General features: G+C 41.9%; 1 protein-coding gene across 2 annotated transcripts in view; it reads left to right on the top strand.

Annotated features, from left to right (window-relative positions):
- Positions 1-944: 944 nt before the first annotated feature.
- Positions 945-16,836, top strand: part of bcl11bb (BCL11 transcription factor B b) — a 46,179-nt gene continuing 30,287 nt past the window's right edge. The window contains exons 1-2 of one of the 2 annotated variants that reach the window (XM_088089066.1): positions 945-1,936; positions 9,198-9,572. In XM_088089066.1, coding sequence (XP_087945192.1) covers positions 1,873-1,936; positions 9,198-9,572 — 439 coding nt within the window. In that variant the 5' untranslated portion in view covers positions 945-1,872. Of the gene's footprint in view, positions 1,937-9,194; positions 9,573-16,836 lie in introns of both variants that reach the window. The other variant, XM_088089065.1, reaches the window with a different exon arrangement.

Below are 16,836 nucleotides of genomic sequence, written 5' to 3'. Positions count from 1 at the left end.
CGCCCAAAGTTTGCTGGCGAAGGACTCCCATATCCTCCTGTGTCTCCCCAATGATTAAACAAAACCTTTACACTTGTTTTGTGGTATTCTTTTTCTGTTAAACTATCCATCAAATACATCTGATTTTCAACATGACATACATAGCAGTGTATCTTAAGATAACTGACAAAAAAAAAATGGTTTTAAAAAAGAATTGTATTGCTTCAGTCTCATCTACTACATCACCTTATGTCCCCTAACATGAAGAGGACTTTAATTTTGACCAAATTAAAGACATTTCTGCAGAAAAGGGAAAAGAATGATGTATAGAACAATCCCCAAAATGCAAGAAATTAGGTGTTTGACACTCAAAATTGCCTTTGTGCTACTTCCAAACCCCCCTATTTCATATGTTTCTCCCCCAGTGTTGAAAGAAAACATTTGCCCTTGTTTTGTGGTATTCTTTTTCTGTCAAGCCCTCTCCACATCCAAAAAAACATAAAAGTAGCTTTTATTTGGACAAAATTAAAGAAATTGATGCAGGAAATGCATCAATGTGTGCACTAAAATTCACCAGAATGCAGAAAACTAACTCAAAAACGTCTGGCAGTTGACCCCAAAACACCTAATATCATTTGCTTCCCTCAAAATGTTTAAACAAAACCTAGACCCTTGGAGGCAGAAAGAAAAAGAAACAGGATAAGACTCTTGGACATCGTGTTTTTGTTTTGTTTTTTTTTTGGATGCAATTGTTAAAAAATGAATTTTGGGTGGTAACTTGACTGCCTTTGAAATGAAACTGATAGTTCCTGTGTGTGTGTGTGGAGCTCCGGGGGAGCCGCCGCTAGTTGCCCCTAGTGTCCGCGTCTTGTTATTGTCCGCCGCCTTCACCGCGCCTCTGGTGTCTGACGCGCAAACGTCACGGACGCACACTTGAACTTGAATCCCATCCCACTCCACGGAGGCAACCCCAACCACACACACCCACATGCACACACACAATAAGAAACCCAGGCTGCATTTAGTCTACACACACACACACACACACACACACACACACAAAGCGGGGTCCTCCCAAACAGAGCCGCTTTCATCGTGTGAGTCAACACGAGAAGTAGCCTCGACACTGTAGGAAACTAGGAAACATTGGACCTCTGCTTGTTGGACGAGGAGGAGGAGGAGGTGTCTTGTCTGCCCGCCTGCTCTCCCGCTCTCGCTCTCTCTCTCTTTCTCTCTCTCTCTCAATCAACGAGCCTTCTACCACCAGAGCCAAGAGTTGCCGTTCCGCGCACCGATGCCAAAACGCGCAGGAGGAGTCAGTGCCAAAGGGTCATTTTAGCGCACTACTGCTGAAATGGAAGGACTGTAGGGAATCCTAGAATAAACAGCAGCCATTTGACCCCAGATGATATAATCATATCATTAAAACTAAGAAAAAGGAAAGGAGGCAAAGAAGTACCCATCACCAGTGGAGTGCCTCATCTGTCACCGCGGTCGCTGCAGAGGTGGGCAATCCAGGATTTTTTTTTTAATCTGCAAAAGGTCATTGCAAAAACAAACAAAAAAAAAAACATTACCTGCGCACATATCAGCTCATCGGCCGCTTAACTGCTTCCTAAAACCACACTTTGGCTTCCTCAATCCAGGTGTTGCTTTTCTTCCGAAGACGCTGCAGGACATTGTGGACAAACTGGTCTTCCATCGATCTTTATTGCGCTCCTGTCCACCTCCCCGAGCGCGCGTCAAAGTTGAAGACTGTGAACAGTTAGAGGGATTAAAGGAGAGAGGAGGGGGGAAAAGTTGGTCACCTGCGAGCCAGAGAGGACCGACACCACGGTCCAAGCCGACTCCAAGTGCCGTTCACCGGGCGATGCCAGAGTAAATGCCGGGGCAATGTCCCGCCGCAAGCAGGTGAACCCGCAGCACTTATCGTTGACGCACAGGGAGACAGTACGAGGTGAGCTTCCTGCAACACTTCATTCATCATTAACTTACCGATTAAAATGATTTATAATTGATCATTATTATTAATTCAGGTTTTAAAAGCAAAATGAAAGAATGCAGATTCGTGTTTTGTTTTAGTCTTCGAAAACGCGCCGAACAAGGAAGTTAATTATCGATAATAACTATGATTTGTAGAAATAAATTCAACCATGTGCACACACAAAGGAAATACAATACTACGCTTTTTATAACTTCGTTATTAGTCTGAATTTGAGTCATTGTTTGGCTTAATAGCAGTTGTTTTAGACCTTTGAAATTTGTCAACACAATAGTGATATTTCAAAACGCGGTTTTTGCAGCTTTATATGACTTTACTACGAGACATGATCTTATGGCATCTACGTTGTCTGGCTGAGTGTGTGTGAGTGTGTGTGTGTCTGTGTGTGTGTGTGTGTGTGTGTGTGTGTGTGTGCATGCACGTGCACATGGGAGCATGTAATTTCATCACAACACAATTTTGATTTTTTCCCCAGCATATTGCAACATGTGGCAATGTGTATATTTATGTCTACTTTGTTAAATATGTTACTTTGCATTTTATTTGTTTTGTGACTTTGCACTCGATGGACTAACTTGTATCTTAATTTAAATGTATTTCTAATTTTAAAAACATCTTTACCGTCCGCTCTCGCTCTCTCTCTTATCACGCTCATATCGTCTTTAAATTAATTTTCCCGACACATAACGGCCTTTCTGCACTGTAACTTTTAGACAACATAACCAAAATCAAATTGTGCATAGAAATATATTCACTTTGCACTCGCACTTTAAAGGAAAACCCCACACACAACTGCAATGTGAACTTTTTTTAATTTCCAAACGAAGGGTCATAACTTTGAAGTTTTTCAGAGCTGCGACCAAAACAAGTCATGATTAAATTGCGCAGATTAAATCTGAGACAGGATTTTTTTTTCTCTTTGTGGGCATATGATTAAAAAGTCGCATAATCCAATTTCAAATCAATTATATCAATCTAACCTTCATCTCCCAGCGCTCTGCTTTGCCTAAATCCAATTTCATAGAGGCCTAATCTGGGTAATTCATTGCAGAAGTTCATGATGTAATCTTTGGCCAATCTGTTTTGTGTTGAAAAGGGTTAGACGCATTCCGTCCCACCCGACACATTTAGCATTTTAGACTAATCATTTACCCCCATCCTCACTCTCTCTCCCTCTCCCCCTCTCTTTCTCCCCTGTCACTGACTCCTCATATTGAGTTTTCACTTGAAATAATTACTGTAATTTTAAAGAGCAATCTGAGATCTAAATGTTTGCTTTAACCAGTGTTTTTGTTTTCTAATTGAGAGAGCAGGTTGCATCCTCAGCACATTTTAGGCAGATGACAAATATTGATCCAGCCTGCATATTGATCTGACAGTTTATTCTCTGTGCTGTCACAGCCACTGCCTGTCAGTTAATTAAGGTGGAGCTGAGATACATTTACTGTACAGCATTTTTACAGTTTCACCCCAGGCGAGTGTGTGTGTCTGTTCAGCATTTACCTGCATGAATTATGACAAATGATTGCAACGTTTTGCACATTTTAATTTGTCTTTAGGGAGCTGGTACAAATTTGGACTGTTAAATATTTGCCTTCCCTCCTCCCAGACTTGGGTCACTTTGTTTGACATCTTTTTTTACATATTAGTTACAGAAAAAACCTCACAGCACCTGCTGCAGCTACAGTCAGCAAATTCTGGAGCTGTGGTGCTGAATGTAGATCCTTGCATAATTACACCGATACAGATTAGCTTTAAATTTCTTAATTTCCCTGTCCGAGCTGTGTGCACGTGTCTCCAGGGTGCATGTGTTCTTGCCTGAAGCTTTTAATGACTGCTTTCAGAGCTCCTTTTAATCACCGCTGACCTGTCAGCACAGACTTTCAAGTGTCAAACAACAACTCAAGTTGAGTTTTTGAGTTTTTTTTTTTTTTTGCAAATGCTGACAAATGTTTGATGTTCAGCTCGATCACGCAGAGGTCAACGCTGTGCTAAAATGGCTATTAGAGCAAGTGCAGTAGGATGCTGATGCCATCATGGGCCTGAATCTCGTCCTACCTGTTCTTTCACATGATACACACTCACTGTCTCATGCATGTTGAGTTGTGGCCTCAATGACCTGAGAGATTAAGGAAGGACTGGACCTGCAAGTATGTGCTTTGTTTGACTTTGCGATGCTATCAAGATCAAAAGCAGCGACGAAACTGGACAGATGAGCAAGGGATAAAAAAAAGAAAGAAAAAAGATTGCCTTATTAGCTCTATTCAATTGTTCTCCCTCCATGAGAACAATGCATGTCTGTATGCCAGTGTGTGCACAGATGCACGTGTATTTGCATAAAACGCCTAAGCCGTGTTTACCATATCTTAATAATGATATCTGTGGCTGTGATGGACGGATGGCTTTTAATGTACCCATCATTCAATGGCTGGAGGCTGCGTGTCGCTGTGGGCTGTTTCCTTAAGCTGGGTGGGTCTGGAGAGGACCAGGATCACACCTCAGGTTGGAGGATCTGAGGAGCGCTGGGGGAAAACCAAACTGTAATTTGATTAAGTCAACATATAATAAGAAGCTTTGCAAATTATGTACAGTGTTGTTTCCCGGAGAACATTTCAGAGAAAAAAAAACAACCAACTATTAATATTTTTTTGTGCAACGTTTCAGGGTTAGCTTTCACAAGGTGGCTCTGAAGTTTCTGCAAGTGAACATCACAAACTCGTCATACTTCATATGTCACTTACATGTCAGATTGGGGGTTATTCAGTTTAACTAAACAGCCTCGAGCCCTGCAGCCATGAGCTTATAGGTCATACTGTACTTTTGAGACAAGTGCAGAGAACCTGAATATCAGCATATTTCTGGACAAGCTTTTAGTGCAAGACTGTGTTCTGGAGATCGACTTGCCAGGATGTGGAGAGTAATGTAACCGCAACAAATGCACACAATGCACAAGGAAAACAGGCGCACGCACACACACACACACACACACACTTTAAGACTGCACTTATCACACTCAAATGCATGCATGTTCACTAATAAATCACATGTAGCAATCTATGCTGACCTTCAGTTTGCATCCTTTGTTTTATTAAGACTCTTGCAGGCAAAAAAAGACAAACAACCCCTCTAGGCTTTTTTAGGTTCTTTCAATCAATGATTCAGCTCAGACTCGCATCCCTGACAAGGACACCTATCACAGGAATATCCTTATGAATTACTCACACATTACCTGGTGTTTGGTATCAGAGGCCTCCCTTGTTCTGAGATATTTTTGCATTTTCTAATATTGCAGAGAATATGGATCCAGTTGTGGAAACGCCTCGCAATAACTGTTTACTTTCACAATTGGCATGCTACTTGTGAAACAGTTAATGTTTTCGTCTTTATTCGCACCATATGGCTGTCAAAACGCTGGGGGAGAAACCCACCGTACACACTGCACCACCACAGTAAATATTCACACACGTTGTGGTAACCGGATGATAATCTCACAGGAGATGATTGGTGAGCGATTTATGATTTACTGCGAGGCCGTCGTTCTCAGACTCCTTTCTTCCAATATTATCGAAACACATTTAATCAGTTTTGCAACGCCATAAAAGCTCCTTGTTTTTTATTATTATTATATCTCTTAAAATCGTTTGGCAAATTTGATTTACATCCCCGAATGTCACGCCTCATAGCCTGCATGTCATTTAAAGCGATTTAGTGACAAGTCGCAGTCAGCTGCAGAGCCGTATTTTGCTCACTTTCAGGCTGATAATCTAAGATTTATGATAAGAAACGAGGCTGCTACAGATTAAATGGTGATAAGATAATGAAAGGCACACACAGGCCTGGCCTTACACAACACACACTGTTGCAGCTCTGCTTGGCAATCGCAGCCGAGAAAAAGGGATAGGCTAAGCGAGGCCGCTTGTTGTTTGAATTTTTGATTGCAACCATCTGCAACGTTGCTGGTGTCATTTATTTTCAATGACAGCGTGAATCTTACTCGTCTTTCCCTGTGGGGTTTTACACACGTGTGTGTGTGTGTGTGTGTGTGTGTGTTTGTTTGTGTCTGTGTGTGTGCTCTCAGCAAAGGGGGGAAACAAAGAAAGGGAGACAGGTCTGAACCCATACACTGTGGCCGACTGTCATACGAGTGCCCCTGGCCTTACTCTGCCTTTACCAGGAGAACACAGTGTGCAGCTGAGACGTTGTATAAGGTCAAGTTTTCGGCGCCAACGGAAAAATAGTTTCACGCTTTCTGTTTAGCGCCGCTTATGAGAATCTCATCCGATTCACATCATTAAATAAAAACAAATGTTTCCAACAAAAAAAAAAGAGACATTTTCTCACTTCCTCGTTCAACTTAGGGACAGAGCAGAAACTTGTCGGAAATTTTAATTCCCTTCACCTTCACCTCAGGCAACAACGAGAACAACAAAAAGAGCCATCTCATTTATTAGAGCACAAAAGGACGAACACAATAATTAGGCATTAGTGGCTTTTATAGGGGCAATTAATGTAACATGAGAGCAACCATGTATACCTGCACTTTCGGCATGTTTTACCTGACCACTGCTGTGAAAAACACTCTCACATTTACAGTTTCTTATACTAGTTATGACAACTCTAACTGCATGCAAACATTTTAATACTTGCAATTTAAAAAAAAACAGCAAATGAAACAATTCCTCCCCATTGTTTCTTCATTACTTGGCCGGGCTTTTGAATATATTTTTCGACCTTTTGCACAACTGGAAATATCGTTGAAAGAGGCCCATTGTCTTCAGCTGTGTCTCCCATCTGGTACATATTGTGCAGTGGCAGCGAGCAGCAGCAGCAGCAGCAGCAGTGGAGTGACTGACTGACTCTCTCCTCATCAAACTGATAGGGGGTGCTCTAAGGCTGCCTGACTTAACTCACACTTGATAAGGCAGAGTAGCAGGACTGTCATTGGGTGAACGCAGCTCCTCCGTGTGTGTGAAAGACCAAGAGCGAGAAATAAAGTATGTGTGGTATCATGTTAGACAGCTGGGTTTCATTGCCATCATCACGCCTTCTCCACGATGGCATGTTTGACAGTGCGTCTGCTCTGCTCCCTTACCTATCAAGCATGTTCCTCTCACATAGGAGTTTACACAGAGGAATTAGACACTGTCTGTCACCATGATAGGCTACATTAGTGTGTTATTCTTTCGTGTGTTTTTGTCCACGGTTGATTTTTTTTTTTCCTACAAGCATTCCATGTTCAGTTCCTTCTTGCACCTGGTTTTTTTTCTCACACAGGTGAGCCTCAGGATAGACGAGCGAGGAGCGGGTTTTTCAGAAAGGGGTGCGGTGTTTTTTTAGAAGATGTCCGACTGATATTCCAGTGGCATAGTGACAGTGCCAACGCCTACTAATTTACTGGCTTCTGCCCCCAGGCCGTGTTACCCAACCATAGGTTAACAAACAGGCCTCGATCTATTTGTCTCTCGTCGAAGTTCAACTGGCCAGGTGTCTGTCATCTCGCTGAGTTGTTGTTGTCTTTTCTCTCCTACTCCACCTGTCTCTAAAATGAGAGCGCGCCATATTGTTAGCAAAGATCCACCTACTTAAATGCATCGCACACATGCACACATGCATGCATGCACAGCTCCTCGGCTTGTGTGAGGACTCTGGAACATTGCTTCATGTGAATCATGGTCACAAGCTGTGAACTGTAGGTAAATATGTGTTTGTGTTCCTTCTTTGCCGCCAAAGATTATGAGATGGAAATTATTTGGCAGGCATCCAGGAACCCATCTCCATTTAGAGAAAAGATATTTGGCATCGGATCATCACTCCAGGGCGAAGCGAGTGGACTGGAACGTGTGTGTGTGTGTGTGTGTGTGTGTGTGTGTGTGTGTGTGTGTGTGTGTGTGTGTGTGTGTGTGTGTGTGTGTGTGTGTGTGTGTGTGTGTGTGTGTGTGTGTATGTGTGTGGTGGGGTAGTGGGGGTGATTCATAGTTGAAAGGAAATATTTCAAATACTAAAAAAATTGGGTAAAACTGTGCAGCCGGAGCTCTGCCCGAGTTTAACGGTTATGACTGGGAATTTAGAGGAGCAACGCCTCCCTGGCAGTTTGAGATGGGTGATAAGAGAGTTTAGGATCTCTGCTCTGATAGCTACACACCGAGACACGGGCGCACACAAACCAGCGCGCGCTCTCTTTGTCTAATCTTTGCAATTATTAGGGTGTCATGTTTGGAGAAAGAGAGAGAAGCGAGGGTAGAGAGGAGGGGGGCCTGGAGCGGCAGGCAGACGCTGCTACGCTCCTCTCCCAGGCATCAACACCTCTCCCTGGGTACCCGCTCACCCAGACACCCCTAGAGTCTCTGGAGCTTCAGGTTTCCTCCGGGCTTTTTAGAAGAGGACACATTTTCATACATTGACTAAAAAAATGGAGGTTGTCCATGAGGGATTAAGCTGAGGGACTCAGTCTACGCCATAGGGGAGGTGGTGGTGGTGGAGTGTGTGTGTGTGTGTGTAATGGTTATTAATGACCGTGTCAGATCTGTGAAGAATGAGATTTACTCTCTTAACAGGACCTCGGGTTCGGCTTTATAGATTTTCTGTCTGTGGAGAATATTCAAACTCACCTGTGTGCTGCTCCATTCACACACACTTAGATATGTTACTGTCTTTTCTTTTTTTTGTCTTATTCTGTGATACCATGCTCTCTCTCTCACACACACACACACACACACACACACACACACACAGAGGTGGTGGATGCTACGCTACACTTTGTTCTGCACAAGCTATAGCTCCCACGTGGTGAAGGCAGCCGTCTAGCTGTGACAGCTTAGTGTAGCGAAAGGCCCTCACCGGAAACCCAGCCTGCACTGTGAGATGAATAGCTTCCTGGCCACACACACACACACACACACACACACACACACAAACACACACACACACACAGATTCATACAGTGTATGTGTTGCGTCCCACCCACGCAGATCTCTCCTGGATAAGCTGCGCAGGTGTTTGTCTAGGCGAGGTAGCTTTATAGCGCCGTTGTTTTGTGACATGAAAGTGACACAATTGTGAATGTAATGATCATTTCGTGTGGTAGGGAGAGATGGCTTTTATCAGGTAATGTTATCAGGAACAACTAAACCTCACTGTGTGTGTTTTTTTTCTGCCTGTGTCTCTCACTTAATAAAAACAAAAACAACATCTTTCCTCTTCTCTTTTTCTACAGCAGAGGCCAATCATGATTCAGGGGCGGGATCTCCGGAGCAGTCCAGCCCCAGCCCTCGGAGGATGGGCCCCGGGGAGCACGATATGCTGACCTGCGGCCAGTGCCAGACCAACTTCCCTCTGGGCGACATCCTAGTTTTCATCGAGCACAAGCGCCGTCTGTGTCGGGGGCCCGGGAGCAGGCTGGGGTCCTTCTCCAAGCCTGGAGAGTCTGATGGGATCACTGGCATTCCCTTGTCACCCAGGGTGAGGTCGCTGGAGCTGGGCAGAGGGTCCATCCCGGTGGAGGTGGGCATCCAGGTGACACCCGGCGGAGAGGAGGATCTGCAGAGGAGGCTGACGCCGGCCAGAGGGATCTGCCCCAAGCAGGAGAGAGGAGGTACGGAAACTGGAACATAAATGCAGTTTGAAGAAGCACAAGTTTTGAACAGCGCTCTCTTGTCAGTATAGATGCACATGTCTTAAACACACACACACATACACACACCTGCACACATCTCTCACCTGTCCAAGACAGATAGCTCTCTTTAAAGAATCCCAGCTGCTTGTTATTTTGACAGTGGCCTTCAGGAGGGATTAATGTAGCCTGGGATGATTTCATTAGAGTGAGTGAGAGCCGCACTGTATGTCTATTCTGCTCCGTTCTAAGTAAAACATCACAAACACACACACAAAATCACACACGCCAAACAAACACACACTGGCAGGCCTGAAGGACTTCTTCAGCTGAAACCAATTGTGAAAGGCGAGGAAGAAGGTGATAGAGGAGCCGCCCCCAGTGTGTGTGTGTTTGTGTGTGTGTGTGTGTGTGTTTGTGGGTTTTTTTTTGAGTGCACATCACGTGTCTTTGTAAAGAAATCCTGCAGCATATGAAAAAAAAAAGAGGTTAAGAAAGCTGATTAAAATTCATCTGTGTGCGTGGTGAGGAGAAGGGGATTAATAAAGCAGCAAGGCCGTTCATCTGGCTATGAGGGGGGTGTGATGGGGAGGGGGGCTGCAGACTGCCAGCGCTGCAGGGAAACCAGTTCAAAGTTATCAGAGGAGACAGTCACCATCACACCCGAGAGCTGGGAAGGCTATCCAGGATTACACAGACTCCAGTAGACTAAGAGGGACTCGGTTAGAGGAGGGAGACGGCTGTATTGTAGAATTTAAAAAGATTATAACAGTTAACACAGAAACTGGTCACCAGTCTGCCTTTAACTGGTGTGTTATGGAGCAACTTCTATACTAGAAGGTAGACTTTTCTAATGCATATGTACATTTGATATAAAAGTCTTTAAAATGCATAAACAAAGATAATAAAGTCTGTTTTGGAGGGGTGTAGATATGTAAAATCACACATTAGACAGTTTTAATTATAAACTAATATTGTTAAAAAGTTCCAACACAAACACACACAGGCGTAGACTTTGGGGGAACGCAGGGGAAACGCCCCCTTCAATATGTAGAACAATTGTCCCACTCAATAAAAACATAAAAGTAGCAGTGGACTTTTACTTTGACAAAATGAAAAACATTTTACCTGCATAATACAATAAAAGGCACAAATTGGTGCATAAAAATTTACCAGAATGCAGGAAATTAGTGTTTGATGCTCAAAATTTTCAAATTTTCCAAACCTTCTAATTCATATGCATCCACCACAATGTTGAAACAAAACCTACGCCCTCGTTTTGTGGTATTCTTTTTCGTTTAAACAATCCATGAAAGTTATCTGGTTTATTTTTTGGATGACACAGATATAAATGTATCTTAAGATAATAAACCAAAAAAGCTATGGTTATGCTTCAGTTTCATCTCATCTACCACAGCACCTGGTACATAAACATGAAGAGGAACTTCATGTTAAAGACATTAAAGACATTAGTACTATACAGTAATGCAAAAGAAGCACAAATTGGTGCGTAAACATTCACCAGAATACCGGAAATTAATGTTTAACGCTCAAAATGTTCTAGTGAATGACCCCCAAAACTTTCCGTCCAATTGTTAAAACGAAACCTACGCCCTCTATTTGTGGTGTTCGTTTTCTGTCACAATCTGTCAAATTCGTCTAATTTTCAGAATGACACAACTAAAAATGTTTATCTGAAGATAATAGTCAGAAAGTTATGGTAAAAAAAAGCTTTGATCTTACTTGTCCCCCCAAAAAACAAAACAAAAACATGAAGAGGACTTTTATTTTGACAAATTAAAGACATTTTTACTATACATTAATGCAGAAAAGGCACATTCTGGTGCACAGAAAAATGACCAGAATGCAGAAAATTCAGTGTTTGATGCTGCCAACCTCCCTGTTTTATATGTGTCCCCTTAAAACGAAACCTGCACCCATGCAAACACAACACAGAGGTTTCATGCTAGCGTGTGAGGCGTCACTTTTGAATTTAGTTAAATGGAGTTTTGTACTTTCGGTTTTCACTGTAGGGTTCTGTAACATTAAGTTTGTCTGTGACATATTATTAAAGTACATGTGCAAAGTTTCTGAGACACAGAGCATTTGAGATCTGCACATTTTGTTGAATCCAGAATCAAAGCTGGTGCAGACGTCTAATGTCATCAGCACATATGCACAGTTTGTGTGCGTGTGTGGTCAGCAGCTGTGTGTGGTCACCATCTTTTGGGAAAAATGCACTGAAGGAGATCAGAAACGATTTGTGACAGCATAGTTCTGGATGTCACAGCTCGTTTTTTTCTTGATAATAAAAAACATTTCTTTAAAACCAAATTAAAAAAAGGAGAAAGTGATAATTTATAATGTGATTAATTAGAAAAAGTTGAGACAGCCCTTTTTTTTTGCTAAATTTTAGATCCTAATGCTGGCATTTTTTCAGTTGGTAGTTCAGTGAATATTAACTGGCTTTTTGCAGCAACCCACCTTCTGCAGAAGCTGTTGCAGCAGGAAGAAAAACGTGCATTTTTATGTGGCAGTTTGTCTGTGAGGTGGTCAGAGGGAAACTGTTTTGAGTTTGAGTCAGCCTGTTAGAGCGACAGTCAGTTAGTTACTCAGACAGACAGAAAGACACAGACAGACAGTCTTATCACTAAGAGGACAGGACATGAAAGCACTCGAAGCCCCAAATGAAAGAGAGGAGGAGAGCTTTGTTCAACACATTAGATTGCCACTCAAGGCAGTCTCAAGTTTCAACCGAATTAGATTACATTATTAGGACTAATTAAGTCCAATGTGTTCACAGCACACACACACACACACACACACACACACACACACACACACACACAACAAGGAAATACCATTACATTCTCTTGCATGTGGTGCTGAGAACTTTGCGGTCAAATATTTGCAGCACAGGTGACAAAAAACTATGCGTTACGTACAGAAACATGCATAATGTTCTGTTGCGTGCATGAAATGCTTGTGCTGTATGCACAGCCCTTAACCCTCTCCTCTCCTGGATTGTTTTTTTTTTTCTCACCTGGTTGTGTTTTATAACATCCTGTCTGGCCTCTTTGTCTGTCAGCCTGCTTGCTTAAACTGCAAACATGCTGCAAGGCTAGCAGATTCAACCCCAAAAGGTGCAAACACACAAACACACACTCTCTCGTGCACACGGCGTAGATGAAAAATGGCCCTTCTGTGCCCTATTTTTTTTTCCTTGAGTTTCTCTTGCTGATGCATGCACTCTGCGTGTATATGTGTGGGCTTTGTCAGGGTATGTTAATATGTGCCTTGTATGAATTTGTGTGTGGTGTCTGTGAAGAATGATGCGTGTCACCAGGCAAGCGAGAGGTTGTCGCTAGGGGAGCGTTACCATGCTAAGACGACCCTGGCCCCGCTTTGAACCCCTCCCAGGACAGCTGCCGGGGCCCCCTCGGAGCACTTTAAGACATCCAGTATATAAGGGCGAAGTCACATCATGACAACCTCTCTCTTCCTCTGTTGTCTGTCTCGACACTGTGTGTCGAGATCACACGGTAAATATTTCATGAGACAGTGTGAACGACAGTGACATCCTCAAACATCTCTCTCTCTTTATCTCTCCGGCCACATCCGATCTCCCTGCTGTCACTTTTGTGGGCATATCACTTTATTAGGAGATTCTGTTTGTTTGTTTTTTGTGTATTTTAATGGGAGGCGACGCAGGACTTTATCACCTATTTAACATAAGCGGAAGAACATTTTCAATGTACAGCTTCTGTGACCCAGCCCACGAGGGGTCTAAGGGGAATTCACCCCAAGATTTTTTTTTTACAAATTGGTTTTGGTTTGATTTATTTCAAAAACATGGGGAAAGGTGTGAGCAACTTAATACATGGCCCAAAAATTAGTAAGAAATTAGTAGAAAACTACAAGAAAGTTATCTGAAAATAAGCGGAAAAAAGGTTAAAAAATAAACAAGAAATGAGCTGAAAAAAGTGCAGAAAATTAAAAAAATATGTTTTTTTTCTGTAACATAATTTTAAACATCTAATGATAATGATTATAAATATGTTTTTGGACATTTTTAGAATAATTTTCTAATAATTGTCCTTTTTAAAACAAATTTTCAGGTTATTTTCTTCATCCCCCTTTTCTAATTTCTTGCAATTTGTGGGACATTTCTTGGAAAGTTGGTCATTGCATTTCCCTTAAGTTTTCTGAAAGAAATCAAACCACTTTGCTCAGATTTCAGAGGCTTAAATTATTTGAGAAAGGTGTCTGAAGGCAGCACATGAAAACTGATGTCGAACCAGGTTGTAAAGGACCATTTTAGAGCATTTTAAAAAAGTTTTGATGAATAAGTCCTATTTCCCAGCTGGCCACTGAAACCCAACAATACAACATTATCACGATACTTAAGTCACAATACTTTTTACTGCAATTGCAATACGTTAATTGTTGCGCTTACATATATTGCGATTTATTAACTTATTTCAACTACAAATTATGTCTCCAAAGGAATCTGTTTTATCTAATGAGATAAAGCTTTCAGTCTGTTAGTCTCACATTAGTCATTTTTTGCAGGAAAACGCATATAGTGAACTGAAAAGGTGACTTTCCTTTATTATTTTAGTAGGCTACCAAAAGTTTCATTTGCATTTGTAATATTAATATTTATATCATAAAAAAGTAACTATGAGGATTTTTTTCTCCCAGCCCTAGTCTTAAAACAGTGATATTTGGTTGAGTTTAGGATGTGATGTTGGGTCACAAAGTCAACATCAGGACGTCTACGCAGTTGTTAATTCTCCCTTTACATATGAAAATAAATGCATCTGTTTTAAAAGCTGTAAACGTCACTTCCCACATATGTCCATGCGTCCTTTATGACGGCATAGATACAGCCAATAGATGGCACTAGAGGGCGAAGTCAAAAGTTTCAGACAACAGCAAACAAGGCGACAGTGGAGGAAGTTGTTATAATGTACCTTAAAAACGGAGGCAGCGTTGTAGGTGGCGGTTGTTTGTGAGGTCATTAAATACATTGCGACATGTGGACGGAAAATTATTTTCACTATTTTTTTCATTCAGTTTGGCAGTTTTATTAACGTCTTTCTCGTCTCCTACGATAGTATCTCGCTTAAATTACAACACACTTGCCTGGTGATTTCCGGTGGTGATGCTTTATTTTATCAGTATCTGTAAGTTTTCAGAAAACGTGCAAAAATGCGAATAAAATAAACGCAGTACGAAACAGTACGGATCGAAGCCTTCTCTGTATCTAACATTGAGCATAAATGAGCAAAGACAAAGATGTCAGTGTCATCTTGATAGAGAACACTGACGACAGATTATGTTGATATTTAGTTGGTTTTAAGTTGTTTTGCTAAGTAACTAAAATTCAGCGTCTTCAAAACGTCTTGTACCAACATCACCTTCATGTAGATTTTAGTCGTAAAGTATGAATGGCAAAACCCAACATCCGTAAAACGTCACAATGTGAAATTCTAAGGTTGTTAGAAATTTAAAATCTTGTCAACCTGATTTGCATTTCAACCAAAACTCAAAGTCTTCAAACCTCTTACGCCATTTCTTTACGAAGAATAACAGCATTTCGATGAGAGGTATGGAGAGCAAACCCAACGTCTGCCAATTGTCACATTGTTAACATTGTTATATGTCAAAATATTATCAACATGAATGAAATAAAGACGGGAAGGTGTCTGACATGATTGAAGCAACAGCAGTCGAGTAACTGCGTCTGCTACGGCAACAGAGCTTGAACAAACCACACTGCACTGCAGTAAACAGAAACACCAGAATAGTGATAACACGTGCGATTGTTAACTTTATCTATGATAAGGATTATTGCAGAAGGTGATCTGAGGTTGCCAGTCGTAGAAAAGCAGCTTTTTAATCTTTGTATTTTTTATCAATATATGTAGGGGGCATTTTAAGCATATTTGAATATCCCCTCTAATATATGCTATAATTACTGCATAGTCTCAATTTGATAGTAAACCAAAAAAAGCCACTTTAAAACCTACATGTCTAATTTTTTCGTGGACATTAAAGTGTGGTAAAGTGCATGAGAAGATTCTAACTTGATAAGATTAGTTTACTTTTCTCAAGAAAAATGGGCATCAAGGGTTTTTTTTCTTCTTCATCTGAAATGACTCACAGTTGTTTCAGGATGAAAACCTGCGGTGTAACCTACAAAATGACCTTTGCGCCCAAAGAGGTCAGATCTGCAGTGTTCGACACTTGTTTTACCGCTGCTGTTGCCGAACATCCGTGACATCCCAGCTTCCACACCTCGCACCGCCACCGGTGCGGATTTGAAGGTGTCTCTCTCCGCTTCTCTCTCCACCCCCCACCCCCACCCCCATCTTTTTTTTCTTTTGCCCCACCACCCAATGCTCCTTTAATCACCTGGCTTGCTCTCATTTCCATATTAAATAGGCTTTAATCATGAAAAGCAATCAGGCTTTTGCATATTCATACCTTCCCCTGTACGCCGGCTTCCCTGTCTCGCTCCAGTGCCAAGCAGCCAGTAATCAGTAGGCAGGCGGCGTAATGCCATAGCCCCGGCCCATCGCATGAAAACACACACACTGTGTGAGTTAGAAATAACTTCACATGCTACTTACGCATTATCTCTACTCCAAGAGAGAGAGGGAGAGAGGGAGAGATAGAGGGAGAGGGGTAAGAGATAAAAAAAGAAAGATGGCGAGACTGATCCCTGATTTGAGCTGCGAATATTTGTACAGAGGCTCAAGGAAAAGTCGATTTGCATAATGACTTTGTAGTTTTGCATTAATCACATTTGCATATGAAAATGCGTTAATTACTCCTGATGATTTTTTTTAAAAAACTTGCTTCATTTGATGTCCAAGCTCTGGGGTTGTGAGTAGGGGTTACACGGTTGCAGTGGTGTAAGTGTGTGCGTGTGTGTGTGTGTGTGTGCCTGCAAGTGTGTTTTTGCATTTCTGGTGCAGAGTGTGTGTGTGTGTGTGTGTGTGTGTGTGTGTGTGTGTGTGTGTGTGTGTGTGTGTGTGTGTGTGTGTTTGTGTTTGTGTGCTCATGAGTGTTTTGAACGCTTGCCAGGGAATTTATCTCTTGTCTGTTGTTGGGCATGTGTGTCTATTTTCATTTTCTCATTTGTGTGTGCGCGTGTGCGATTCCCAGTTTCTGTGAGTGGCAAATATTTCCTAATTCCTCTGTGGGGAGAAAAAAAAGAGGAGTACACTCCTTCCTC

The sequence above is a fragment of the Plectropomus leopardus genome, chromosome 16, assembly GCF_026936395.1.
Source record: "Plectropomus leopardus strain MGB_pleo_1.0 chromosome 16, ASM2693639v1, whole genome shotgun sequence".
Taxonomy (NCBI): domain Eukaryota; kingdom Metazoa; phylum Chordata; class Actinopteri; order Perciformes; family Serranidae; genus Plectropomus; species Plectropomus leopardus.
The sequence above is the reverse complement of the archived record's forward strand: the minus strand, read 5'-3'. Positions and strand labels throughout refer to the sequence as shown.